At 40.5% G+C, this 27,844-nt stretch overlaps 1 protein-coding gene across 1 annotated transcript; it reads left to right on the top strand.

Annotated features, from left to right (window-relative positions):
- Nucleotides 1-89: 89 nt before the first annotated feature.
- Nucleotides 90-27,844, top strand: SLC6A16 (solute carrier family 6 member 16). Its single transcript, XM_057533732.1, has 12 exons — nucleotides 90-519; nucleotides 950-1,107; nucleotides 1,296-1,422; nucleotides 1,633-1,808; nucleotides 2,044-2,154; nucleotides 2,327-2,568; nucleotides 24,070-24,256; nucleotides 24,583-24,784; nucleotides 24,925-25,084; nucleotides 26,871-27,033; nucleotides 27,245-27,470; nucleotides 27,745-27,844. Exons 1-12 carry the CDS (start codon nucleotides 90-92, stop codon nucleotides 27,777-27,779), a joined length of 2,217 nt encoding a protein of 738 aa, XP_057389715.1. The 3' UTR covers nucleotides 27,780-27,844.

Genomic DNA, 27,844 nt, shown 5'->3' with positions numbered 1-27,844 from the left:
AAATCTAGTTTTTGGTGTCCTTAAGGTCTACTCAGAAAGGCAAACCCTCCCTTGAAAAAGTTGGAGCTGCTCCTGAGAGTCTGCCTGGAATGACGACAGAGGCCCAGGCTTCAGAATCTTCACTGGCAAAAGCCTCATCTGCTGAGAGTTCCCTAGCAAGCCAAACTTGGGAAGACAAGGGCGTAGGGACCTGGTCTCTGACGGCCTGGGTTTCAGAGGCCCAGGCTTTGGAGGCCCGGGCTGCAAGGGCTCAGGCCTGGGAGACGCAAGCTTGTGAGGCTCAGAGCAGGGCCAGCCAACCCAGGCCAACCTCTGTATCGGGGGTAGAAGCTGCCCCAGTCCTGAAACAGAGACTCTTACCTGCGAAAGTTCAGGTGCCAGAGAAGGAAAAGAGTGAGGTTCTCTTTACTCGTCCATTCTGGTCCAGCAAGGTTGAGTACATCCTGGCCCAGGTGGGCTACTCCATGAGGCCAGGCAGTCTCTGGCATTTTTGCTACCTGTGGCTTCACAGCGGAGGTTGTAAGTCTGGGTACCAGGAATCACGGATCCACAAGGGGCTAGCAGGACGGAGGCCTGTCTGGGCTTCAAACTTTAAGATCTCTGGAATCTATAGAGGCTAGAGACTTGGTGCTCTGAGCAGGGTAGGAGCCAGGTGCCTGAACATCAAGGATCATGAGAGGGGTAGAGGTGCAGGATATCTGAACATGAGGATGGTGGGGCTAGAAGCTGGGATCGGGGTGGGGGTGCACACTAGGTATTTGGGTCTTCCAGGAACTGGGGACCAAAGAACTGGGCACCTGGGACTGTGAGGGATGTGGAAACAGTTGATCCCTGATGCCGGTGGCCCTGAGGTCACTGGTGGGGAACGTGTTTTCCTGGACCCATGAAGAAGTCCAGGCACTGAAAAGCCTGATGGTTCTAAGAGCGCCTCCTCGAATCCCCTGCACAGGCAGTTTTCTCATCATCTACATCTTCCTGCTGTTGTTGCTTGGGGTTCCTCTCCTGTTCCTGGAGATGGCAGCTGGTCAGAGGACTCGTCAGGGCACCATTGGTGTGTGGAAGGTCATCAGCCCCTGGATTGGTGGTGTAGGGTATACCAGCTTCATGGTGAGGAGCCCTGGGCTGCCCAGGCCTACCCTTTACACCCCCTCCCCACCCCAGCCCTTGTCCTGGAATGGGTCCCATGACTTCACTTCCATGGGTCAGGTTCCTTCAGTTCCCCAGTCCTCTGTCAAATCCCCTCCTTTTTCCTGTCCCCACTCTTCCTCCCCAGCCACCTCCTCCCTGGCCCCTAGGTGTGCTTCATCACTGGCTTGTACTTGAATGTGGTCAGTGCCTGGACCCTCTTCTACTTGGGTCAATCCTTCCAGTTTCCTGTTCCATGGGAGAAATGTCCTTTACTGAAGAACTCCAGTGGCCTTGGTGAGGGGGAAATGAAAGATGAGAAGGGGGAAAACAGAGAGGTGGAAGGGAATTTGGAAAAGGAGAAAGGAGCGAGGAGCGATAAAGAAGAGGAAGATAGGGGAAGGAAGAAGAAATGGGAGGGGGAAGGAGGAGGGGGTAGTGGCGGAGGGGCTAAAGAGGGAGGGGTAACCCTGTCTAGCAGGCATGTCCAGAGCCAGGTCCCCTCAGATCCTGAATGTGCACGGACGACACCCTCCCTGTACTTCTGGTACCGGATGACTTTGAAGGCCTCAGACAGAATTGAGGATGGTGGGCCACCAGTCTTCAGTCTGAGCCTGCCCTTATTCGTGTCCTTGTGTATTCTTGGTGCCCTCACGATTAATGGGCTCAAGTCCACCGGGAAGGTGAGCCACCTGTTTTTGATTCCTTGACATTGTCAGATGCTTTAGCCCTCACCTAACATTGTTACTCTTTGATCTCCTAACTTCTCACTCCCTCTGACCTTTTACTCCCACTAGCCCCTGACCCCTGCTGGAAGCTGTCTTCTTATTCCTCCTTATTTCTGATTCAGCACTTTTGATCGCTGCTGACTGATGGTTGACTCCCTCTGGTACATGCTTTGTCCCACTCTCAATTCAGGTAATATATGTCTTGGTATCATTGAGCTATCTCATCATCCTCTGTTTCATCATCCGGAGTATACTGCTGGATGGGGCAGTATTTGGCCTTCGGTATTTGGCAGTTATCAAGGTAAGGTGTATCTTCCTCACTCCCCTATCAGGCCTTGGAGGACAGTTCTTGCCTATTCTTATCGCATCCTTTCCCCATTATTTCTGTCTGTCTCTCTTTCTCCCCATTTCTGTTAAGGTTCTCCTCTCCTTCTTTGACATCTCCCCTTAACACTTGTCTTCTCCCTTTTTAGATATCAGATATGTACAACGTGAACGTGTGGTACCGAGCAGGGAACCAAGTCTTGTTTTCCTTGGGCCTCGGCTTTGGCTCCGTTGTCTCCATATCCTCGCACATGCAACCGTCCAACAGCTGTCTCAGTGATGCCTTTGTTGTGGCTCTGGCTAACCTGGTCTCCATGCTGCTTTTCACACCTTTTATCTGCTCTGTCCTGGGCTTCTGGGCCACAGTCCTCACACACCGCTGCAGTGAGAAGTAAGGCCAACCTCTTAGTTGAGGGTCCCAGCCCCAGGGGACTACAAAACCCAGAGAGCCTAACCTTAAAGTCGCTACAAAGACCCACATTCACACATCTCAACCTCAGGTGCACTTGCGAACCTCTACTTTCCCCTATAGTGAAAAACAGACAATAGAATCCCTGTCATATATTGTCCTTCTCAGAACATTTTTCTAGCCCTAGAAATCTTCAAACTCCGAAAATTGCCAACTGTCTACCTCAGAGTACCACCACAGAGTTATGCAAGCGTTCAAGGTTACTCTAATCCCAGACAGCATCCAGGACCACGGCCATCTAGAGACCTTTCTACTTTCTGAATGCCTACATTCTTTACTGTCAGCTCCTAAATTTAGGGATTTCTGTCAGTCTATCATACTTAAACCCCAGAAGGACTCAGAACTAGAGCCTTTATTGTCTGCTCACCCCCATTTTTTAATTTCTTTAGGCATTAATTTCAAAAGCATCCATCAGACATTTAGAAAGTACTCCTTGTGTAACGCAGAGACTTGGACAGGTGAATCAGACCACAGTCCTTGCCTTCACTGAGTTTTTAGTTTTGGAGGGAGGAGGGGAGGGGAGTTAGATACTTGATTATATGGTCTTAAACTCATGATAACCAGCAGCAGGAGTGATGGGGAGGACAGAAGACAGAGCTGTTCATTCTGCCTGAGCTACTCAGAGAAGGACTCCCAGAGGAGGCAAACCTAAGCTTAATTTGTCCCTGGTAATCCTAACCCATGCAAATGGCCACGATTTCATTCCAGAAAAAGGCTGGGCGTATACAGATGCACACATGCAAGAGTTCTCTAATGTATATACTTAGGAATGGAATTGCTGGATAAGGTTGGCACACCTTCAGTCTTAACATATGTTGTCTGATTTTCAACGTGGTTTCTGATATGTGAGAATTCCATGTATTTCACTTTCTGCACAACACTTGGTTAAACTTGGTCGAACTTTAAAATTTTGACAGTCTGGTGGCAGTGTAATGGTATTTTTAATGTTTTTAAAAACATTTTGTTATATATTACTTACATATAGAAACATGCATAAAACAAAATATGCAATGTAAAGAACTATAAAATAAACAGCACCCATGGTAAGAACTAGAATGACCCTAGAAGCTCTCCATGTATCTCTAATTATAACCTCTTTCCTCCCTCCTAGAGGTAACCATTATCCTGACTTTTATGATAATTAGTTCGTTTTCTTTACATGTTTATCATATATATGCTTATCTAAGCAATATAGTTTAATTTGAACACTTACATAAAGCAATATAGTTTAGTGTGTCCATCTATGTAGTCTAATTTGTTCATTTACATGTACATTTTCTTTGTATTCTTTTATGTTTTACCTTTTTTATTCAACATATGTTTGAAAGATTCATCCATATTGTGCATACCTCTAGTCTGTGCTTTTTAATGCTGTATAATGTTCCAGTAAATGAACATACTGAAGTTCATTTACCGATTCTATTATTGGTGGATGTTTGGAATCTTTCCAGTTTTTGGCTGTTAAAGCAACGTTGCTCTAAACATTCTTATGCATGTTCCTTATGTACTACATATGTGCACATTTTTTTAGGGTATATAAGTATGAGTGAGATTGTTGGGGTGTACTTATCTATTACTATGTGATAAATCACTCCAAAAGTAAGTGCCTGAAAACAGCAGTGGTTTATTATTTCCTCATGATTCTGTGGGTTGACTGGAAAGTTCTTCTACTGGGCTTGGGTGGGTTAACTCACATGTCTGTGTTCAGCTGGGCCCAAATGGGACAGCACTGCTCTGCTGTACATGGTGTTGGCTGGGCTCACTCCACTTGCAGTCAGTTGGCAGTTCAGCAAGGCCTGTTTTCTTCAGGGAGGCCTCACCTTGTGGCTAGTTTGGGCTTCCTCACATGCAGCTTACAGAGAATAAAGGTGGAATCAGCAAAATGTCTTGAAGCCTATTAAGCTTGGGAATGCTCGCATTGTTACTGCTGTTACATTTTGGTCAAAGGAAGTCACAGAGCCACCCGAGATTCAAGGAGTGGAAAAACAGACTTTACCTCTTGATGGGAGGAGCTGCAAAATACCATGGCCATGTTTCTTCAATCTACCACATGTATCTTCAGCTTCACTAGATAATGCAAATTACTTTCCACAGTGTTGATAGGATTGTAATTCTCTCTCTCTCTCACTGTCTCTCTGTCTGTCTGTCTTTCACACACACACCCATTTACTTAATCCCAATGCTAGAATACATGGAAAATAGTTACAGAATTGCTAGTCCATACTATTGCAAAAACATACTAATCCCAGGTTTCCCAGGTATTTGTTGACAACTTTTTGTCTTTATCCTGAATTTTACAGTCAAAATGCTGTGTTCAGAAATTACTTGGGCTAGTTCTTTATTCCTCTATTCAATGTGGTTATGTTATTCACTTGAAATACAGTTATGTTCATTTGTCTCTGTTTGTATGTCATCTCAGTGCCCCTCCAAACTTGATTTTATTTTTTATTAAACATTAATGTGGTTTCAAAAGACAAAATTATATAAAAAGATACTCAAATATCACTCCCCCACCATCACTTCAACCCATTTCCTACCCATCCCTTGCAGGAAACTCATTATTTTTTGGTTTATACTTCTGGTGTTTGTAAAAATAAGTAGAAATATGTCTATTTTCTTATTTACCCTTCTTTCTTACACAGAATATAGCGTACTGTGTATATTCTAGTTTTTTACTTTTGAAAAGTTTAATAAGATATCCTGGGAATCACTCTTCCATATTCATTCCTTTCTTATTAGCCTGCCTTAGGCCTAATGGTATTGCCTGTTATCCTCTATATCTGCTGTTCGCCTATTCTTTAGAGTTCTCATTGCCCCTAGTAGGTAAGCCCTTGTTAATAATTGGACAACGTCAGAATTAAAATCATTTTCTCTTTGAAAGATACCATTAAGATAATGAAAGTACATGTCACAAAATTGGAGGAATTTATATATTCTCTACACAGTTGATCCTTGAACAACACAGGTTTGAACTGCACAGGCCCACTGTATATGTCGTTTTTTTTCAATAGTCAGTACTACAGTACTACATGATCTGTGGTTGGTTGAATCCATGGATACAGAACTGGATACGGAGGAACTGTGGATGTGGAGGTCTGACTATAAGTTATAAATGGATTTTCAACTGTGTAGAGGGCTGGCTCCCCTAACCCTCATTTTGTTGAGGGATCAACTGTATATGTTATCCAGAATATGTAAAGAAGTCTTTCAACTCAATGAGAAGACAAACAACCCAATGAAAGTGTGCTATTAACTTTTTACAGTCTGCTTAGAATTAATATGGTATTTTACCACTTTAAGTGAAATGTAAAACCTTATCATAATAGGACCTTTATCTGCCCCCCTTTATGTTATGGTTGTCATATGTACTACATATACATACACTGAAAATCCCATCAAACAATGTTATAATTTTTACTTTCAACTGACATACTTTTTTTTTTTAATTTTAGAATTTAAAAAATTTTTTTAAATTTAAAATTTTTTTTCTTTTTTTTTAACATCTCTATTGGAGTATAATTGCTTTACAATGGTGTTTTAGTTTCTGCTTTATAACAAAGTGAATCAGTTATACATATACATATGTCCCCATATCTCTTCCCTCTTGCATCTTCCTCCCTCCCACCCTCCCTATCCCACCCCTCTAGGTGGTCACAGAGCACCGAGCTGATCTCCTTGTGCTATGCGGCTGCTTCCCACTAGCTATCTATTTTACGTTTGGTAGTATATATATGTCCATGCCACTCTCTCACTTTGTCCCAGCTTACCCTTCCCTCTCCTCGTATCCTCAAGTCCATTCTCTAGTAGGTCTGCATCTTTATTCCGGTCTTGCCCCTAGGTTCTTCCTGACCATTTTTTTTTTTTTTAGATTCCATATATATGTGTTAGCATACGGTATTTGTTTTTCTCTTTCTGACTTACTTCACTCTGTATGACAGACTCTAGGTCCATCCACCTCACTACAAATAACTCAGTTTCATTCCTTTATATGGCTGAGTAATATTCAACTGGCATACATATTGTAATACTTAAGAGGATAAAAATATCCTGTTATACTTACCTAGATACCATTTTTGTTGCTCTTCCTTCATTTCTGAAGTTTGAATTTTCCCTCCAGTATTATTTCCATTCCATCTGAAAAACTTTTAACATTTCTTTTATGTTACAGGTATGTTGGCAATGAATTTTTTGAAATTCCTTTATCTAACAATGCCTTTATTTTACCCTTATTTCTTGAAGGAACTATGGGTTGACAGTCCTTTTCTTTCAGTACTTAAAAAATGTACTATTTCTTTCTGGTCTCCATTTCTTTTTTTTTTTAATTTAAAAAAGAATTATTTATTTATTTATTTGGTTGTGCCGGGTCTTAGTTGTGGCAGGCAGACTCCTTAGTTGAGGCTCGCAGCCTTCTTAGTTGTGGCTCACTGGCTCCTTAGTTGTGGCACGTGAGCTCCTTAGTTGCGGCAGGTGGGCTCCTTAGTTGTAGCATGTGAACTTAGTTGTGGCATGCATGTGGGATCTAGTTCCCTGATCAGGGATCAAACCCGGGCCCCCTCTTGGGGGCACAGAGCCTTAACCACTGCACCACCAGGGAAGTCCCTCTGGTCTCCATTTTTGATGAGAAACGTAGTCACTCAAATGGTTGTTCCTCTATATGTAATGTGTCATTTTTCTTTGGCGGCTTTCACATTAAAAACAATTTTTTAAAATTGAAGTATACTTGATTTACAGTGTTGTTAGTTTCAGGTGTACAACAAAGTGATATATATATAAATTTTATATATATATTTATATATATACACACACCCAGACACAAATACTATATATTCTGCATTTTTTTATGTTTAATTTTCGTTTGTTTGATTTTGATGTGTCTGGGCATAGGCTTTTTGGGTTTATCATGTTTAAGGCTCGCTGAGCTTCTTGAATCTAAAGTTTTATGACTTTAGCCAAATGCCAAATTTTCAGGGAAATTTTTCAGCCATTGTTTCTCCAAATATTTTTTCTGCACTGCACTCAGTTTGACTCTCATTCTGGACTCTGATGACACAGATTATAGGCCCTTTGTTATTGTCCCATAGGTTTCTGAGGCTCTGTATATTTTTTTCCCCACTGTTTTTCCTGTTGTTTATATTGGATACTTCCTATTGATTTATCCTCAAGGTCACTGACTCTTTCCTCTGTCATCTTCATTCTGTTATTTAGCCATTCAAGTGAATTTTTTGTTACTGTATTTTTCAGGTATAAAATTTTCCACTTAGTATTTTTCTTATATCTTTTGTCTGCTGATAGTCTCTTTTTCCATTTGTTTCAGGTGTTTGCTTTGACTTCTCAAAGTATGATTGTAATAGTTGCTTTAAAGTCTGATAACTAAAACTGCTGTGTCATTTTGGGGTTGTTATGTATTGATTATCTTTTTCCTTGTGGCATATTGAGGTTTTCCTGGTTCTTTATAAATTAGGTAATTACGTATTGTATTATGGTTATTCAAAATACATATGAGACTGTATTCATTTGGAAAATGTTGATTTTTTTTTTTTTTTACAGTTTTATGAGGCAACTGTCCCAGTTAGATTTAAGTTGTAAATTTCTACCCATCTTCCCAACTTCTGTGGGCTGTGGTTCCCGTGTCAGTTCAGTTTTCAGTCTTTGCAGTGCGACTTGGGTCTGCCCTGGTTATGTGCCACCAGCAGTTTGGAAGCTGGGAAGTGGTATACCCTGTTTTCCAGTTGTCAGAATTTTTTGAATGCTGTTTAGGGTCAGATATAATCCTGTGCTGCCCAGGATTTCATATAACACTTCATAGGATCACCTTCTTGAGCTCCCTCTTACCTGAAGTCTCCCCAACACTTTCCAGCTCTTAGAAGCCCCACTAACTGGCTTTCTGCCTAGAAAACTAGGGCTTTAGTTTCTCTGCTCTGCTACTCCTTTCGTCAGCTGCATCTGTCTCCAGGGCTACACATTGAAAGAATAGAAAAAAAATGTTTAAAGTAACAGGGATTTTCCTCCCTTATCCATGTACTTGGAATCAGTTTATTTGATTAGAGGAGGGTTTCCATCTCAGATGTATGTAGCTTGTCCAGCCACCACTGCCATAGCCACCATTGTTGCTGCAGGATTGTCTGACATGTTTGATAAAACAGAAAAAAGGAAGAAAAATCAGGGGATTTCTCTTGCTCTCTCTGAAATTTGAGGCCTCTTTTCTTTTCCTAGGACCTGAAATATAGGACTTTTCTCTTGGAACTTTTTCTGTCCACACCTGATATGTAGTTCTGGGTTTCAGGCTACCTTTGAGTCCAGACCAGAAGGTACTATAGGGAAAAAGTATTGTAAACTCACTGCCAATTTGGTGGTACTTTGAATTCAACTTTCCTTCCCCCAGCTGCCAGCTACCGTTTACTTTTCAGAGTCCTTCCATGTGTAGGACTTTCAGTTGCATTAAGTAGAAGCAGGGTAGAATGTACATCTGAGCTCTAGTTTCTGATGAGAAGGCATTCAAAAAAAAATTCATCCTACTTGGGGTTGGCTAAGCTTTGTAATTTGTACTTTTCACCAAATTTGAGAACTTAACTGTCATTATTCCTGTAAATATTTTTTTCTGCCTCATTCTCTCCTCTCCTTTTGGAACTCTTAATTATGTGTATGTATGTTAAACTCTTTGTTATTGTCCCATAAGTCCCTGAGGCTCTGTTCATTATATTCTAAAATGTGATTTCCTCTGTTCCTCAGATTGTATAATACTATTGATCTATCTTTAAGTTCACCAACTTACCTCTGATTCCGCCTATCCTAATACTTACTTATGTTAAAACTAGAAGTTTGTACCTTTTGACCACCTTCATCCAATTCCTCCTACCCCCAACCCTGCCTCTGGTAACCACATATCTGATCTCTTTCTCTATGAGTTTTTGTTTCTGAAGTATAGTTGACCTACAACACTATGTTAATTCCTGGTACATAACACAGTAATTCGATATTTCTACATTTCAAAATGATCACCGTAAGTCTAGATATCTTCTGTCACCATACAAAGATATTACATAATCATTGGTTATATTCTCCACATGGTACAGTTCATACCTGTGACTCACTTATTTTGTAACTGAAAGCTATACCTCTTAATCTCCCTCACGTATTTCTCTCCTCCCCAACACTTCCCCTCTAGCAACTATCTGTTTGTTCTCTGTAACTATGACTGTATCTATGACTCTGTTTAGTTATGTGTGTTCATTTGTTTTGTTTTTTAGATTCCACATATAAGTGATATCATACAGTATTTGTCTTTCTCTGTCTGACTTATTTCATGTAGCATAATATCCTCTAGATCCATCTGTGTTGTTGCAAGTGGCAAGATTTCATTATTTTTTGTGGCTGAGTAATATTCCATAATATGTGTGTGTGTGTGTGTGTGTGTATCTTCTTTATCCATTCATCTATTTTTTAAAAACTTAATATATTTTGGATATTAACCCCTTGTTGGATATATCATTTGCAGATATCTTCTCCCATTCAATAGATGGCCTTTTTGTTTTATTGAGAGTTTCCTTCACTGTGCAAAAGCCTTTAAGCTTAATTAGGTCCCATTTGTTTCTTTTGCTTTTGTTTCCATTGCCTGAGGAGACATACACAAAAATATATTGTTAAGACTGATGTCAAAGAGTGTACTGCCTAAGTTTTCTTCTAGAAGTTTTATGGTTCAGGCCTTACATTTAAGTCTTTAATCCATTTTGAGTTTATTTTTGTATATGGTATGAGAAAGTAGTCCAGTTTGATTCTTTTGCATGTAGCTATCCAGTTTTCCCAACACCATTTATTGAAGAGGCTGTCTTTTCCCCATTGTGTATTATTGCCTCTTTTGTTGCAGAGTTTGGATTGTTGTGTTTTAATTTCCATTTGTCTCCTGGTATTTTTTTTTTAATTTCTTCTTTGATTTTTTTTCAGTGACCCATCAGTTGTTTAGTAGCATATTGTTTAGCCTCCATGTGTTTGTGTGGGGTTTTTTTTCTGCAGTTTTTTCCTTGTAGTTGATTTCTAGTCATAAAAGATTCTGATATGATTTCAATCTTCCTAAATTTACTGAGACTTGTTTTGTGGCCCAGCATGTGATCCATTCTGGAACATGTTCCATGTGCACTTGAAAAGAATGTGTATTCTGCTGCTTTTGGGTGGAATATTCTATATATATCTATTAAACCCTCTGGTATAATGTGTCATTTAAGGCCAGTGTTTCCTTATTGATTTTCTTTCTGGATAATCTGTCCATTGATGTAAGTGGGGTGTTAAATTCCCCTACTATTGTTGTGTTACTGTCAATTTCTTCCTTTATGTCTGTTAATATTTGCTTTATGTATTTAGGTGCTCCTATATTGGGTTCATATATATTTACAATTGTCATATCTTCTTAGGTTGATCCTTTGATTATTATGTAATGTCCTTCTTTGTCTCTTTTACAGTTTTTGTTTTAAAGTCTATTTTGTCTGATACAGGTATTGCTACCCTGGCTTTCTTTTTGTATCCGTTTGCATAGAATAGCTTTTTACATCCCCTCACTTTCAATCTGTGTGTGTCTTTAGGTCTGAAGTGAGTCTCTTTTAGGCAGCATATATATGGATCTTCTTTTTGTGTCCATTCAGCCACTCTGTGTCTTTTGTTTGGAGCATTTAGTCCATTTACATTTAAAGTAATTATTGATAGGTATGTATACTTATTGCCATTTTGTTAATTGTTTTGGGGTTGTTCTTGTAGTTCTTTTTTGTTCCTTTCTTCTTTTGCTCTCTTCCCTTGTGATTTGATGACTATCTTTAGTGTTATGTTTGGATTCCTTTCTCTTTTGTGTGTGTATCTATTATAGATTAAAAAAAATATTTATTTATTTATTTGGCTGTTGGGTCTTAGTTGCGGCATGCGGGATCTTTGTTGCCATGTGTGGGATCTTCGTTGCCATGTGTGGGATCTTCGTTGTGGCATGCGGGATCTTTGGTTGAGGCATGTGGGATCTTCTTTTTTTTTTTTTAGTTGCGGCATGTGGGATCTTTTTTTAGTTGTGGCATGTGAACTCTTAGTTGCAGCATGTGGTATCTAGTTCCCTGACCAGGGATCAAACCTGGGCCCCCTGCATTGGGAGCACAGAATTAGCCACTGGACCACCAGGGAAGTCCCTATTATAGATTTTTGGTTGTGATTTCCATGAAGTTATATATATATATATATATATATATATATATATATATATATATATATATATATATATATAATTATTTTAAGTTGCTGATCTCTTACATTTGAACACATTTTAACAACCCTGAATTTTTACTCCCACCCCATGTTTACTGTTTCTGATATCATATTTTACATCCTTTTGTTTTGTATATCCCATAAGTACTTATTGTGGATATACATGATTTTACTACTTTTGTCTTTTGTCCTGCTAGCTTTATAAGTGATTAATCTACTACCTTTACTGTATATTTGCCTTTACCAATGAGATTTTTCCTTTTGTAATTTTTATATTTCTATTATAGTTATGGCCTTTTCTGCTTAGAGAAGTCCCTTTAACATTTCTTTTAAAGCTGGTTTCTTTTAGCTTTTACTTGTCCGTAAAATTTTTTATCTCGCCTTCAAATCCGAATGAAAGCCTTGCTGGGTACAGTATTCTTGGTTGTAGGTTTTTACCTTTCATCACTTTAAATGCATCATCCCACTCCCTTTTGTCCTGTAGAGTCTCTGCTAAAAAGTCAGCTGACAGCCTTATGGGAGTTCCCTTGAACGTAACTTGTTGCTTTTCCCTTAATATTCTCTCTTTATCTTTAATTTTTGCCATTTTAATTAGTGTGTCTTGGTGTGGTCTTCTTTGGGTTAATCCTGTTTGGCACTCCCTGTGCCTCATGGTCCTGGATGTCTGTTTCTTTCTCATGTTAGGGAAAATTTCAGCTATTATGTCTTTAAATATGTTCTCTGCCTCTTTCTCTCTTTATTCTCCTGGGATTCCTAAAATGAGAATGTTGGTATGCTTAATGTTGTCTCATAGGCCTCTTAAACTATCCTCATTTTAAAAAATTCTTTTTCCTTTTTTTCTGTTCAGCTTGAGTGATTTCCAACTCTGTCTTCCAGCTCGCTGATCCATTCCTCTGTATGTACTATTGATTCCTTCTAGTGTATTTTTAATTCAGTTATTGTATTCTCTGATATTTCAGCTCTGTTTGGTTCTTCTTTATATGTTCTAACTCTTTGTTAAAAACTTCTGACTTCACACTGTGTTCATGCATTCTTCTCCCGAGTTCTTTGAGCATCTTTATGTTTTTTTTTTTAATTAATTAGTTAATTTATTTATGGCTGTGTTGGGTCTTCGTTTCTGTGCGAGGGCTTTCTCTAGTTGCGGCAAGTGGGGGCCACTCTTCATCGTGGTGCGTGGGCCTCTCATTATCACAGCCTCTCTTGTTGCGGAGCACAGGCTCCAGACACGCAGGCTCAGTAATTGTGGCTCACGGGCCTAGTTGCTCCACGGCATGTGGGATCGTCCCAGACCAGGGCCCGAACCTGTGTCCCCTGCATTGGCAGGCAGATTCTCAACCACTGCACCACCAGGGAAGCCCCATCTTTATGTATTTACCTTATACTTTTTATCAGGTAGATTGCTTATCTCCACTTTACTTGGTTCTTCTTCTGGGTTTTTATATCGTTTTTCATTTGGAACATATTCCTCTGTCACCTCCTTGCCTAATTTGCTATTTTTATTTCTATGTATTTGGTAGGTTGGTTATGTTTCCAGTCTCGGAGAGGTGACCTTATGTAAGAAACATCCTGTGGGGCCCACCACTGCACTCTGGATCACCAGAGTTATATGCTTAGGAGTGCCCTCTATGTGGGCTGAGTGGGTCCATCTGTTGTGGTGGGCTGACTACTGTGGGCACGCTGGTAGGCATTGCTGGACCCTGTTCCAGGTGGTTGCCAGGCCCTGCCTTGTGCAGAGGCTGCCGGCCACTAGTGGGCAAGGCCAGTTCCTGACATGGCTGGATGCAGAGTCCAGGGTGTCCCAGAGCTGGTGTCAGCATGCTGTTGGGTGGGGCTGGGATCCAGGGCGTCCTCTGGTGGTGCTGGCCTGCTGGTGTGGGCAGGATCTGACATGGCTGGCTATGGGACTGCAGTGGTCCCAGGGCTGGTGTTAGCCTGCTGGTGGGTGGGCCAGACCTCAGAGGTTCCCAGGGCTAGTGCCAGCCCACTGGTAGGGTCCTGGGGTCTCTGGCTTCAGGGCCCTGGGGGTCCTGGAGTTGGTGTCAGCCTGCTGGTGAGTGGAGCTGGGGCCCAGGGGGTCCTGGGGCTGGTGTTGGCCCACTGGTATATGGACTTCGGTCCTGCCACAGCTGGCTGCAGGACCTCAGTGGTCCCAGGGCTGGTGTCTGCCCACTGATGGGTGGGGCTGCGTCCTGGCCCTCTGGTGGCTAGGACTGGGTTCCTACTCAGCTAGCTGCTTGGCCTGAGGCATCCCAGGACTGATGCCAACTGGCTGGTGGGTGGATCTGGGTCCTGGGACTCATAAGCTAGAGGGAGAGTTCCAAAATGGCACTTGCCAGCTCCACTATCCTCATGGTGGAATGAGCTCCCCAAAATGGCTGCTGCTAGCATCTTTGTCCAGAATGAGTCCCAGTTACCTTCTTCCTCTCTGGGAGGCTCTCCAAGATCAGCAAGTGGGTCTGACTCAGGGTCCTTTCAAATTACTGCTTCTGCCCTGGGCCCTCAAGTGTGTGAGATTTTGTGTGTACCCTTTGACAGTGGAGTCTCTATTTCCCATAGCCCTCTGACTCCCCCGAAAATAAGCCCCACTGGCTTTCAAAGCCAAACATTCTGTGGGCTCATCTTCCCAGTGCAGAATTCTGGGGCTGGGGAGCCCAATGTGGGGCTTGGACCCCTTGCTCCCTGGGGAGAACCTCTGCAATTGTAAACATCCTCCCACTTGTGAGTCACCTACCTTGGTGTATGGGTCTTGATTATACCATGTCTCTGTTCCTCCTATCTGCCTTGTTGTATTTCCTTCTTTAATTGTAGAAGATCTTTTCTGCTAGTCTTCATGTTATTCATATCAGTAGTCGCCTTATAATTAGTTCTACCTTTGGTGTGCCTGTGGGAGGAGGTGAGCTCAGGGTCTTCCTACTCTACCCTCTTGGCCACTTCCCCCATGTAAGTTTTTTTAGAAGTAGCTTGTCAATTTTTTTACAAAAAAAGTTATGCTCTGCTGTTAATTGAGTTTGCATTGAATCTGTGGGTCATTTTGGGAAGAATGAACAATTAATATTTTGTCTTCTGATTTAGGAACATGGTATATCTCTGTTTATTTACATGTTCTTTAATTTCTTTCAGCAATATTTTGTAAATTTCAGTATATAACATGTCTTGTACATGTTTTGTAAAGTTTTTCTGCAATGATTTCTTGTTTTATGTTCTATTGTAAATAATATTCTGAAATTTTAATTATTTAATTGTTCATTGCTTAGTATATTGGAATATAACTAATTTGTGGGTATTGACCTTGATAAATTCATTTATTTTTGTAGCTTTAGGTTTTTTTACATACACAATCATGTATCTGCTGTGAAGGCTTTTACTTCTCCCTTTCTAATCTTTAAAAATTATTTTACTTGCTTTATTTCACTGACTAGAATCTCCAGTAGAAGATAGAAGGGGTGAGAATGGACATTCATGCATTTTGCCATTTTCAGGGGAAAGCAGTGAATCACTAGTATGTACGATGTTATTTGTAGGATTTCCCCCTCAGATGTCTTTAATTAGGTTAAGCAAGTTCCCTTATATTCCTAGTTTTTCTGCAACTTTTTACATGAATGAACACTGGAATTTTGTTATATCGTTACTCTACAACTATTGAGCTGATTATATCAATTTATTTCTTCTGTATTTTTGTTAATGTGGTTCATTGTATTGGTTGATTTTTGAATGTTTAAGCATTCTTGCATTCCTGGAATAAACCCCACTTGATCATGGTGTATTATACTTTTTATATATTTCTGGATTAAATCTGCTGATGTTTTGTTAAAGATGTTGAATCTAAGTTGATGAGGGGTATCACTATTTTGTTTTCTTTTCTTCTGGTGTCCTTGCATGGTTTTATTATCAGGGTAATACTGGCTAAATAAAATGACCTGGGAAGCGTTTCCTCCTTCTCTAGTTTCCAAAAGAGCTTCTGTAATATTATTATTATTTGTGACTCAAATATTTGATGGAATATGCCAGTGAGCCGTCTGGGCCTGGAATTTTCTTTGTGGGAAGGTTCTTAATTGTACTTCAATTTATCTAATAGATTGTAGGGCTCTTTTGGTTTTCTGTTTCATCATGTGTTATTTTTGGTAATTGGTAATTTATGTGCTTCAGAAAAATTTTTTCATTTTATCTTAAGTTGTCTATAGTTTTGGCATAACATTGTTCATAACACTCCTGTTTTATCCTTTTAAGGACCTGAAGTGATATTCTTTCATTGCTGATATTGGTGATTTTCATTTTTGGGGGGGGGTCAGTCTAGCTGGAGGTTATCAATTTTAAAAATTCAATTTTTGGTTTTGTTGTTTTTTTGTTTATTAATTTTCTATTTCACTGAGTTCTGCTCTTATCTTTAATATTCCCTTCCTCCTACTTACTCTTTTTTTTAGCTTATTATAGACATGTATCCACAACTATAGTATCATACAGGGTATTTTTACTGCCTTAAAATCCTCTGCGCTCCTCCTGTTCATCCCTCCCCCAGCTGTGGGCAATCAGTGCTCTTTTTACTGATTCCATAGTTTTACTTTTTCCAGAATGTCGTATAGTTGGAATCATACAGTATTTAGCCTTTTCTGGTTGATTTCTTCTTTCACTTAGTAATATGCATTTACATTTCTTCCATGTATTTTCTTTTTTTAAAAAATAAATTTATTTATTTATTTATTTATGGCTGCGTTGGGTCTTCGTTGCTGCATGTGGGCTTCCTCTAGTTGCGGCGAGCAGGGGCTGCTCTTTGTTGTGGTTCGCAGGCTTCTCATTGTGGTTTCTCTTGTTGTGGAGCACAGGCTCTAGGCACACGGGCTTCAGTAGTTGTGGCTCGCTGGCTCTAGAGCACAGGCTCAGTAGTTGTGGCGCACGGGCTTAGTTGCTCCGTGGCATGTGGGATCTTCCCGGACCAGGTCTCGAACCCATGTCCTCTGCATTGGCGGGCGGATTCTTAACCACTGCACCACCAGGGAAGTCCCTCTTCCTTGTATTTTCATGGCTTGATGGTTTATTTCTTTTTCACACTAAATAATAGTCCATTGTCTGAGTGTACCACAGTTTATCCATTCACCTACTGGTTGCTTCCAAGTTTTGGCAATTACAAGTAAAGCTGTTATGAACATTCTCGTGCAGATTTTTGTATGGAGAAAAGTTTTCAGCCCTCTAGGATAAATACCAAGGAGCACAATTGCTGGATTGTATGGTAAAAGTATGGGGTTTTTTTGTAAGAAACCTCCAAACTGTCTTCCAAAGTATCTGTACCATTTTGCCTTCCCACAAGAAATGAATGAGAGTTTCTAATGCTCCACATCCTCACCAGCATTTGTTATTATTAGTGTTCTGGATTTTGGCTATCCTAATAGGTGTGTAGAGCTATCTTGTTGTTTGAATTTGTATTTCCCTGATGACATATGAAAAGATGTTCTGCACATCATATGCTTATTTGCCATATGTATATCTTCTTTGGTGAGGTGTCTGTTAAGGTATTTGGCCCATTTTAAAATCAGATTGTTTTCTCATCAACATTTAGGAGTTTTTTATATATTTTAGATAACAGTTCTTTATCAGGTATATCTTTTGTGAATATTTTCTCTATCTTATTCTCTTGATAGAGTCTTTCACAGAGCAGGACTTTACTTCAATTTAATTTAATTTTTAAAAAAATATTTATTTATTTATTTGGCTGTGCCAGGTCTTAGTTGCAGCACGTGGGATCTTTGTTGCCACGTGCAGGATCTTCGTTGTGGGGCAGGGCATACGGGATCTTTAGTTGCAGCATGAAAGATCTAGTTCCCTGACCAGGGATTGAACCTGGGCCCCCTGCATTGGGAGCGCTGTGTCTTAAGCACTGGACCACCAGGGAAGTCCCAGAATTTTAATTTTAATGAAGCCCAGCTTATCAAATATTTCTTCATGGATTGTACCTTTGGTGTTGTATCTAAACAGTCATTACCATACCCAAGGTCCTCTAGATTTTATCTTGTATTATCTTCTAGGAGTTTATAGTTTGAGTTTTACATTTAGGTCTGTGATCTATTTTGAGTTAATGTTTGTGATGAGGTGTAAGGTCTGTTGTCTACATTTTTTTTTTTTTTTTTGCACATGGATGTCCAGTTGTTCCAGTATCACTTGCTGAAAAGACCATCTTTGTTCCATTGTATTGCCTATGCTACATTTTCAAAGTTAGGTTAACTATATTTATTTATGTGGGTCTATCTCTGGGCGTTCTATTCTATTGATCTATTTGTCTGTTCTTTTGCCAGTACCGTATTTCTTGATTACTATAGTTTATAGTAAGTCTTGCCAGTCCTCCAACTTTGTTCTGCAATATTGTGTTGGCTCTTATGGGTCCTTTTCCTCTCTTCATATAAATTTTGGAATTTGTTTGTCAGTATCCACAAAACAACATGCTTGGATGTGATTAGAAATGCTAGAAGTATGTTGTTCATTTTCCAAATATTTGAGTTTTTATTAGCCCTATTTTTATTGTTAATAATTTAAAATTTAATGCCATTGTGGTCAGAGAACATACTCTGTATAATTACCATCCTTTTATTTTATTGAGAATTGTTTTATGGCTCAGCATATGGTCTGTCTTGCAGAGCATTCCATGGGCACTTTAAATTTATTTATTTATTTATTTATTTTTGCTGTGTTGGGTCTTCGTTTCTGTGCGAGGGCCCTCTCCAGTTGTGGCAAGCGGGGGCCACTCTTCATTGCGGTGCACGGGCCTCTCACTGTCACGGCCCCTCCTGTTGTGGGGCACAGGCTTCAGACGTGCAGGCTCAGCAGTTGTGGCTCACGGGCCCAGTCCATGGGCACTTTAAAAGAATGTGCATTCTGCTGCTGTTGGATAGAGTGTCCTATAAATGTCAAGTTGGTTGATAATTGGTTCAAGTCTGTGTTATTAGTGGTTTTGTATACTTGTTCTATCAATTAATGAAAGAAGAATGTTGGTAACTGTAAGTGTGGATTTATCTCTTTTCAATTCTGTCAGTTTTTGCTTTATTCAGTTTGAATCTCTGTTACTAGTTGTATAAACATTATAATTGTTATATCTTTGTGATGAATTGACCACTTTATCATTATGAAATGTCTTTTCATCCCTGGTATATTACTTATTCTGAAGTCTACTTTGTCTTAATATAGCCATTTCAGCTTGCTTATGGTTCGTGTTTGTGTGGCATATATTTTTCATCCTTATACTTTTAATCTATCCATATCTTTATAATTAAAATATGTTCTTGTAGCTAGCATACAGTTGGTTCTTGCTTTTTTATTCAGTATGAAAATAGAATGTTTAGGCCATTTATGTTTATTGTAATTATCAATAGAATTGCCCTCTTCCTGCTTCTTTTCTTTTTGTCTTGTGTCTTCTTTGTTGCTTTATTTCTCATTTCCCAATTAGATTGCTTTTTTAAAAGGATCTTAAGATTCCATTTTTAACTCCATTCTTGGCTTATTCACTATACCTCTGTTTTATGTGTTGAGTAGTTTTTCTAGAGCCTACAATACACATCTTTGATTCATCACAGTCTTCTTTCAAATAATATCAAACAATTTCATACAAAACTTAAGAACATTCCAACAATACACTTCTATTCCATCTTCCTGTCCTTTGTATTGTTGTTGTCACACATTTTTCTTCTCGGGACATTATAAACATAATACATTGCTACTATTTATGCTTTAAATAATTAATACCTTTAAAATAAATTTTTAAATAAGAAAAAAATGTGTCTTATATTTGCCCAAGTATTTCCCATTTCCACTACTGTTCACTTCTTTGTGCAGATCCAAGTTTTCATCTGGTATCATTTTCCTTTCATTTAAGAAATTCCTTTTATTAAAGGAATGTAATGTTTTTGTAGTGCAGATCTGCCAGCAATGAATTATCTCAAGTTTTGTTTGTCTAAAAGTCTTTACTTCACTTTTACTTATGAAACATATATTCAAATGAATATATGAAATACATTCAGAATGAAAGAATATTTCAGTGTAAAGTTCACTTAACAGTTTTTTTCTTTCAGCATTTTAATGAGGTAATTTCTCATCCTCTTGCTTTTATACTTTCTGATGGCTTTCCTGCATTCATTCTTATCTCTGTTTCACTGTAATGTATCTTATTCTTTCTCAGACTACTTTTAAGATTTTCTTTTTTTCACTGTTTTTCAGGAATTTTATTATCATAGGTCTTCTTTCAGTGTTCTTTCTGTTTATCCTGTTTGGAGTTCATTGAGCTTCCTGGAACTGGGGATTTACAGTTTTTATCAAACCAGGAAAGATTTAGGCCAATATTTTTCAAATACGCTCCCCTTCCCTTTCCTCTTTTTCTGGAACTCCAGTTGCACTTATTTTAGAGGACTTGATATTGTTCTGCACGTCATTGGCTCTCTGTCTTCTTTTTCAGTATTTTTTCTCTGTATATTTACTATTGTATAGTTTTTATTTTATTTCTTTGGATTCCTTGATCTTTCCTTATACAGTGTCTAATCTGCTGTTAATCTCATCTGGGAGTTTTCATTTCAAATACTATATTTTTTATTTCTAGAAGTCCCCCTGGTTCTTTTTTTTTTTTTTCTTGCACAATTCATATTTTTTTAGGAACCATTGATGTTAAAGGGACTGTATTTTTTAAAAAATTTATTTAATTAATTTATTTATTTTTGGCTGCGTTGGGTCTTCGTTGCTGCGCACGGGCTTTCTCTAGTTGCGGCGAGCGGGGGCTACTCTTTGTTGCGGTACACGGGCTTCTCATTGCGGTGACTTCTCTTGTTGCGGAGCATGGGCTCTAGGCGTGTGGGCTTCAATAGTTGTGGCTTGCGGGCTTCAGTAGTTGTGGCTCACAGGCTCAGTAGTTGTGGCTCGCGGGCTCTAGAGCACAGGCTCAGTAGTTGTGGTGCACGGGCTTAGTTGCTCCATGGCATGTGGGATCTTCCCAGACCAGGGCTCGAACCCGTGTCCCCTGCATTGGCAGGTGGATTCTTAACCACTGCGCCACCAGGGAAGCTCCCCCTGGTTCTTTTTTATATCTTCCATTTCTCTACTTGTTAGGTTCATATTTTTCTTTAAACACTTTAACATAGTTTTAATAGCTGTTTTGATAAATATCCCTGACTGCTAATTCCATATCTGTCATTTATTGCTGTATTTTATTTACTGATTTTTATAGTGATTATAGGTCACATTTTTCTCTTTCTTCATTTGTTTACTAATTTTTGACTGGAGGTTGGACTTTGTGAATTTTATATTTTCGAGTGTCTGGCTTTTTGTTGCCTTCCTTGAATGAGTATTGATTGAGCTTTGTTCTAGTAAGTAATGTTACTTGTGGTTCAGTTTGATCCTTTTGAGACTTGATTTTAAGCTTCATTAGGGTGGGTCTAGAGTAGTCTTTTCTTTTTTTTAAATTTTATTTATTTTTTTGGCAGCATTGGGTCTTTGTTGCTGTGCGTGGGCTTTCTCTAGTTGCAGCGAGTGGGGGATACTCTTTGTTGTGGTTCATGGGCTTCTCATTGCGGTGGCTTCTCCTGTTGCAGAGCATGGGGTCTAGGGTGCACGGGCTCCAGTAGTTGTGACGCGCGAGCTCAGTAGTTGTGGCTCGCTGGCTCTAGAGCGCAGGCTCAATAGTTGTGGTGCACGGGCTTAGTTGCTTCACAGCATGTGGGATCTTCCCAGACCAGGGCTCGAACCCATGTCCCGTGCCTTGGCAGGGGGATTCTTAACCACTGCACCACCAGTGAAGTCCTAGAGTAGTCTTTTCTCCAGGAATACTTCAGTCCCAGTGGGAAGGCATGGCCCTTCTGGGCTCTCTACTGAAAACCCCATTCAGAACTTGGATGTTATTCTTTACATAGCCTTGTGGATTTTCATCCTATATGTGTGGATCTTAAAATTCAGCAAAGACTCAAGAGCCTGTATGCAAATTTCTGGAATTCTTTTTCTTTGTAACTACTTTCCTCCAGAATTCTTCTTTGGAACTTCCAGCTCCTTTGGCCTCCGTGAACTCCCTCTTTGTCTCCCCAGCTCAGCGAGACTGCCATGCTTTACTTGTGATCTTCTTTTCTGCTCTGCAGACTAGAATGCGCCTTCAGGCAGAAAACCAGGGCAGTTACATGGCACACCTCACTTGGGGCACACACGTCCTTTCTCTCAGGGACCACAGTCCTATACTGCCTGTTATCTAATGTCTGAAAGCAGTTGTTTTATAGATTTTGTCCAATTATCTAGTTGTTTACAATGGGAGGGTAAGTTGTGCCCCTGTTACTTAATTGTGGCTGGAATTAGAATTATCCACACTGAATTTTAAATCTCAATTATTTTTTATTTCAAGAGGTTCTGTTTCATTTTTTTAAATCTTCACGGTCATTTTATAGTTTCTTGTTCCCTACAAATGTTTCCAGCCTTGTCATTTATTATTTAATCATAGTAAACTTAGTTGTGTTATAATCTTTGATAATTCTAATATTTGGAAGTAACTTTAGGTCTATTTTTACTGTGTTTCTGATGGTTATTGCTCATGGTGTCTTGTTTTTGTGTGCGTGGTTCTCTTCATGTCCTATTTATTTATTTGACCATTATTTGTAGGAATTCTTTAAGGTCTAAGAAGAGGGTGTATTCATCCAGATAGGACTTTTGTTTCTACTTGATGCATAGGGACAATTAGAAAGACTGCTTGAAACTCAGTTCTTAACTTGAGCTTTTTTGTTGTTGTTGTTGTTGTTGATGTGGACCATTTTTAAAGTCTTTATTGAATTTGTTAACAATATTGCTTCTGTTTTATGCTTTGGTTTTTCGGCTGCGAGGCATGTGGGATCTTAGCTCCCCGACCAGGGATTGAACCTGCACCCCTTGCATTGAAAGGCGAAGTCTTAACCACTGGACCGCCAGGGAGGTCCCTTAACTTGAGCTTTTGAGACAACCAGGGTCAAATATTTGGGCTCCAAGTCCAAGCTAGGGCTGGCTTGTGGTTATGACATTTAGGAACTTTAAAAATTTGCCCTTGTTTTGCTCATTTCTGAAGCAACTTTCCTTGCATTCCCTGTGGTGTGGAACAGTTGGGTGCAAGCTTCTGGTCCGTGAAGGTGTAGCCCTTTGAAGTGCCAGATTTAGGGGAAAACCTTCTGTTCTAATCCTTACTTTGGGCAGGCTCTGGTGCTTTATATTTGACCCCCATGCTCTTTTTATTTCTTAAAGGTCACTTTAAATTAGAAACTTCAGGTACAGTTTGCTGTATTTGACATATACATTCGGGGCAAAATTGCTTTGGAAGTCTCCTTTCCCCACTGCTTTTGTTTGTACTTTGATTTTTGTCTAATAATTCCTTATTATCTCGTCAACATTTTTATTTTTTAAGAAGATTTAAAAATCTCTTTGAGACTTTTAAATTATTTCCAGTGAGAAGTTTGGTCCAAATATTTAACTTGCCTGTTACCAGAAGAACATATAGTATTTTATTTTCTAAAATGTGATCAAACTATACTTATTTCTCTGCTGCTTGCATTTCGCCGTTATCAGCACATCTTGGCAAGCCTTCCACTGCAGTTGTTATAGAGCAATGAGCTGAAGTTTTAGGGATTTATAGGAATTAGCCCAAGTGAAGAATGATGGTGGGAATGGGGTTGTTCTTGGGCATGAGAGGGCATGGCAGGCCCTGAAACTGTAAATAGTTAAGTCTGACTAGAGTATAATATGTACAGAGGGTCATGGGGGGAAGATAAAGTTTAGAGAGCAGGGCTCAGATCAAAAAGTGCAAGAAGCAGTTTCTCACAACATAGTACAACTTCATGGGACCATTATGCACATGGTACACTTAAGTAAATGCTCCCTGACGTTCTGTAATATAAAGCTTAGAAGGTTGACTTTTACCCACTAGTCTAAGAAGGGAAGAGGTAGGGGGTGAATAAGAGACCCCATCACTAGAGCAGAGACCCCAGAGTCCCCAAGAAGACTATAGGAGAGGCTTCTCTTGGGGCTCCCCCCATGGTCATAAATTATCCAGGCTCATAAAAATTCATGACTTTGAAGGTGGGTGGCTTCTAGATTTCATCCCAGGCTCTACCTTACCCAGATCAGTTATGTGATGTCCTTTCTTCTCTGGAAGATAAGGGAAAAGGAGGTGATCTTCTAAAGAGCAAAATGGTTCTATATGATTCAACTCCTTATCCTCAGGAATACTGAAACACTTTTAAAGCTGGTAACCCTGGGGATACTGCCTCCTGAGGCCCAGCCCCCTCAAAACCTGAATGGTGATCCGACCTCCATCTTCACCTCCTGGTTCAACAGCCTCTCCAACCCCATCAAGAGGAAGGTCCTCAGGCATGTGCCTGAGTGCAACTTAGAGAAGCAGTTTTTGAAGGTCAGTAAAAATAGGTGAGCGGGGCCTAGAGTTCCTTCAAAGCTTTTTGTAAAACAGAAATTTCACCAGAAAAAAATCCCAGAAGCACCAGGATAAGCTGCAGCCCTGGGAATGCAAAGAACTATAGCTTGCAGAATGCTCTTCTGTGGATAATGTTAGGTGGATTGGTTTCCATGTCAGAGGGTCAGCTTGGAGATCTGATTTTCTCAGTGACCCAGGGTTTTTAGGGAATTTTCCAGGAAAGATAGAATGTATCTTTGTCTGTATTTTGTTGTTGTTGTTAAGTTCAAGGACACTTTAACTCCTCCCCTTTCTCCCCTTAACAGGTTAGGGAGAACACAAACTTTGCTTTCCTGGCCTTCATTGAAGCCATGTCATTTATTCCTGGGTCTGTCTTCTGGTCGTTCCTCTTCTTCCTGATGTTGCTGACCATGGGGATGACCACCATGATAGGGATCATGCAGGGCATCATTACCCCCCTCCAGGACACCTTTACTTCTTTCCAGAAATACACAAAGCCATTTACAGGTACTCTGACCCATGTCCCTGTACCCATCAATGACCCTGACTTCATTAAGACTCTACCCAGCCCTAGTCTATCACCTCTGCTTAGCCCTTGTCACCCAGCCAGACCTCTGACCTTGATCCAAATCCAATGTTCCCTCCAGTGGTTGTCTTTCTGCTCATGTTCCTGTGTGGCCTCTTCTTCACTCGACCTTCAGGCAGCTACTACATCAGACTGCTGGCTGACTACTGGACAGTCCTCCCCGTAATCATCATCATCATATTTGAAAACTTGGCTGTGAGCTGGGCCAGTGAGGCCAGGAGGTGATAGCTTGGGTCTATAGGGAAAGTTGACCCCTCTCTTGTTGCCTCTTTTCTCACTTGACTAGAGTGACATAGGAACCCTTAACTTCAGGGCCTTCTGAGAAATCGTTTTATTCACTCATTCATTTAACATATTTTTGGGGTGCTTAATATGTGCCAGGCACTGTTTTAGTCACCGGGGATACAGCATTGAGTAAAACAAGCATCCCTGTCCTCAGGGAGTTTACATTCTAGTTGTGGAGATAGACAATAACCAGATGAAAAAATTAAAATGTCAGGAGATGATAACTGACAGGTGAAAAATCAAAAGTAAGGTAAGATGATCAAGAGTGGGAGTATGTTTGGGTGCTAGTTTAGATAGAATTGCAGGGAAGACCTCTATGATAAGGTGACATTTGAGCAGACTCCTGAATGAAATGAGGGGAGGAACCATGACAAGATTTTGAGAGAGCATTCCAAGCAGAGAAAACAGTAAGTACCAAAGCAAGAGGAAACAGCATTCCTGGAATTTTTGAGCAACAAGGAGATCAGAGGTTAGAATAGTATGTTAGGAGATGAGGCCAGAGAAGTAATGGGATATTATATAGGACCTTTTAAGCTATGGTAGGACTTAGTTTTTTATGTAGAATGAGAGAGGAGGCATGGCAGGGTTTTGAGAAGGGGACATTATCAGATTTGTTTTTAAAAAGATACCTATGACTGCTGTATGGTGAACAGACTATGAGGAGTCAAGAGTGAAGCAAGCAGAGCAGTTGGGAGCTATTGTAATATTCCAAATGGGAGCTAATGATGGCTTGGGCTAAGGTGGTAGAGGTGTAGGTTGAGAGATGTGGTCTAATTCTGCAAGGAAGAGCTACCAAGGAAAGGGAACAAGATAAACAGGGACATAGTAGACATAATTGTGAAAGGAAGAGTGGGAAAATGCACATAAAATACAAGGAAGTCCCAACGACTTTTAAACAGGCTGAGGTGTGGTTATCCAAGAGGTATAACTCAAGGGCAGAAGGTTCCAGTGGCAGCATTTTCAGGTGACAGTGGTTCTTGGAGTCAGGTTACTCATTCACTAACTCGCTCAATACATATGTTGAGACTTTCTTTGTGTCAGGAAAGCCTTGTGGTACTGGGATACAAATGAATAGAATAAGCTCCTCCTCTCAAAGAGCACAGAGTCCAAGGAGGAAGACATATATAAGCAGACAATCCCAGTACAAGGTGGAAAGCCTATAGTAGAGGTAGCCAGGGACATCTAGGGGCATCTGGAGAGTTGGGGAAGGCATCCCACGTGAGAGGATGGTTGAGCATAGTTTGGACAGATGAATATGTAGACAAAGAGGGAGAGAGAAGGGCATTCTAGGCCAAAGGACCCCACTTGTATATTTATTGAGATTGAGAACATGGAGTGAAGGAGGCTGGATACATAGGTTGGAAGAAACTAAGAAAAGCTCCATGAGGGTCGAATGTCAGCTTTTTTGGAGTCTGTGGTGTTCACTATGGACACCCAGCACCTAGAAGAATCCCTGGTACATCATAGACACTCTCATATTCATGGAATGAATGAAAGGGACTTGGCCTTTATCCTGAGGGCACTGATAACCCATGAAAGGTTTTTGAGCAGTAGAGGAATGTTTGAAAATTTTTCTTGGGTTGGGATGAAAGATTGACTAAGAAGCAAATAAAGAGGATGAAGCTTGAGCTGAGGCAGGGGCTAAGGTTGGGCTGGCCTTGTCCTCCAAGACTGGATATGGCCCAACTGGGCCTTCTACTGTCTTGTGGCCCTTCCTTCCAGTTTCTTTGCAGACTTGGCTAACCTGTGGGGCCACCCCGTCTACCCCATCATTCGTTGGCTGTGGTCCTGTCTGAATCCAGTTGTGCTGCTGGTCCTGTTTGTGACCACTGTGTTTCATCTGTCTCTGAAGACCATCACCTATCTGGCCTGGGACTCAAGCACTGTAAGTCTCCATCCTCAGACCCCTGACCTTCACAGGGAGTGGGGGGAGAGATTTTTCAATCCACTCTTGGTTTAAAGACTCTATCATCTCCTTCTCTGACTCCCTGAAGACTCTTAGTCCTCTGCCCTGGTTCCCCTCCGACCCTCCCCTTCCACAGTCCTTAGTCTTATGGGAACTTTGATGTTCTGAAACCCTTTCCATCTCTCCACAGTCAAAAGAAGTGGTTCGACGATACCCATCATGGGGGCTGTTCGCAATGATTGCCCTTTTACTCATTGTCATTCTCCCCATCCCCACGTACTTTGTATATTGCCTCACCCATGGGATTCCTGTCACCTCCACCCGCTGGGACAAGCCTGTGATATCCTCCAGATCCCTGCCCATAAGTGTCCAACTAACACCCATTAAAGAGGTCCAAAAGGAGGAAATCCTACAAGGTGATATTCAAATTGCTGATTAACCTGTTGTGTGACTTCCTAACTTTATTTATTTGGCCTGACATCATATATCCCTCAAAACAGATCTAACAGGCAACTCTTAATACCAGCTTGCAACTGTTGATGTGTCTAGACCCAGAACTGCTTTTATTCCCAAGGGTGGGGACATTTTTGGCGGGGGGAGCTCATGGGGCCTGGCTTTGCAGTCTTCCTCCTAGACTGCATCCTCCCTGGTTACCACTTTTCATTGTGTTTTCCCCATCCCCTTCCTCAGTATATACACATACCCATTTTATACGCCATCGGTGATGCCTACTAGAACCTGCTTCTCAACTGGTCTACCCAGCTCTTGGAATGAAGCTGGAAGAGTAATG

Source organism: Balaenoptera acutorostrata, chromosome 19, assembly GCF_949987535.1.
Source record: "Balaenoptera acutorostrata chromosome 19, mBalAcu1.1, whole genome shotgun sequence".
Classification (NCBI taxonomy): Eukaryota; Metazoa; Chordata; class Mammalia; order Artiodactyla; family Balaenopteridae; genus Balaenoptera; species Balaenoptera acutorostrata.
Note: the sequence above shows the minus strand (reverse complement) of the source record. Positions and strands in the feature narration are given on the sequence as shown.

Excerpts from the sequence above, each read along its gene's own strand:
- SLC6A16 (XM_057533732.1), top strand. The coding sequence starts at position 90 with ATGACGACAGAGGCCCAGGCTTCAGAATCTTCACTGGCAAAAGCCTCA. Across the intron at positions 2,155-2,326 it reads GGTATTTGGCAGTTATCAAG|ATATCAGATATGTACAACGT; the intron begins GTAAGGTGTATC and ends CTCCCTTTTTAG. Across the intron at positions 24,257-24,582 it reads TAGAGAAGCAGTTTTTGAAG|GTTAGGGAGAACACAAACTT; the intron begins GTCAGTAAAAAT and ends TCCCCTTAACAG.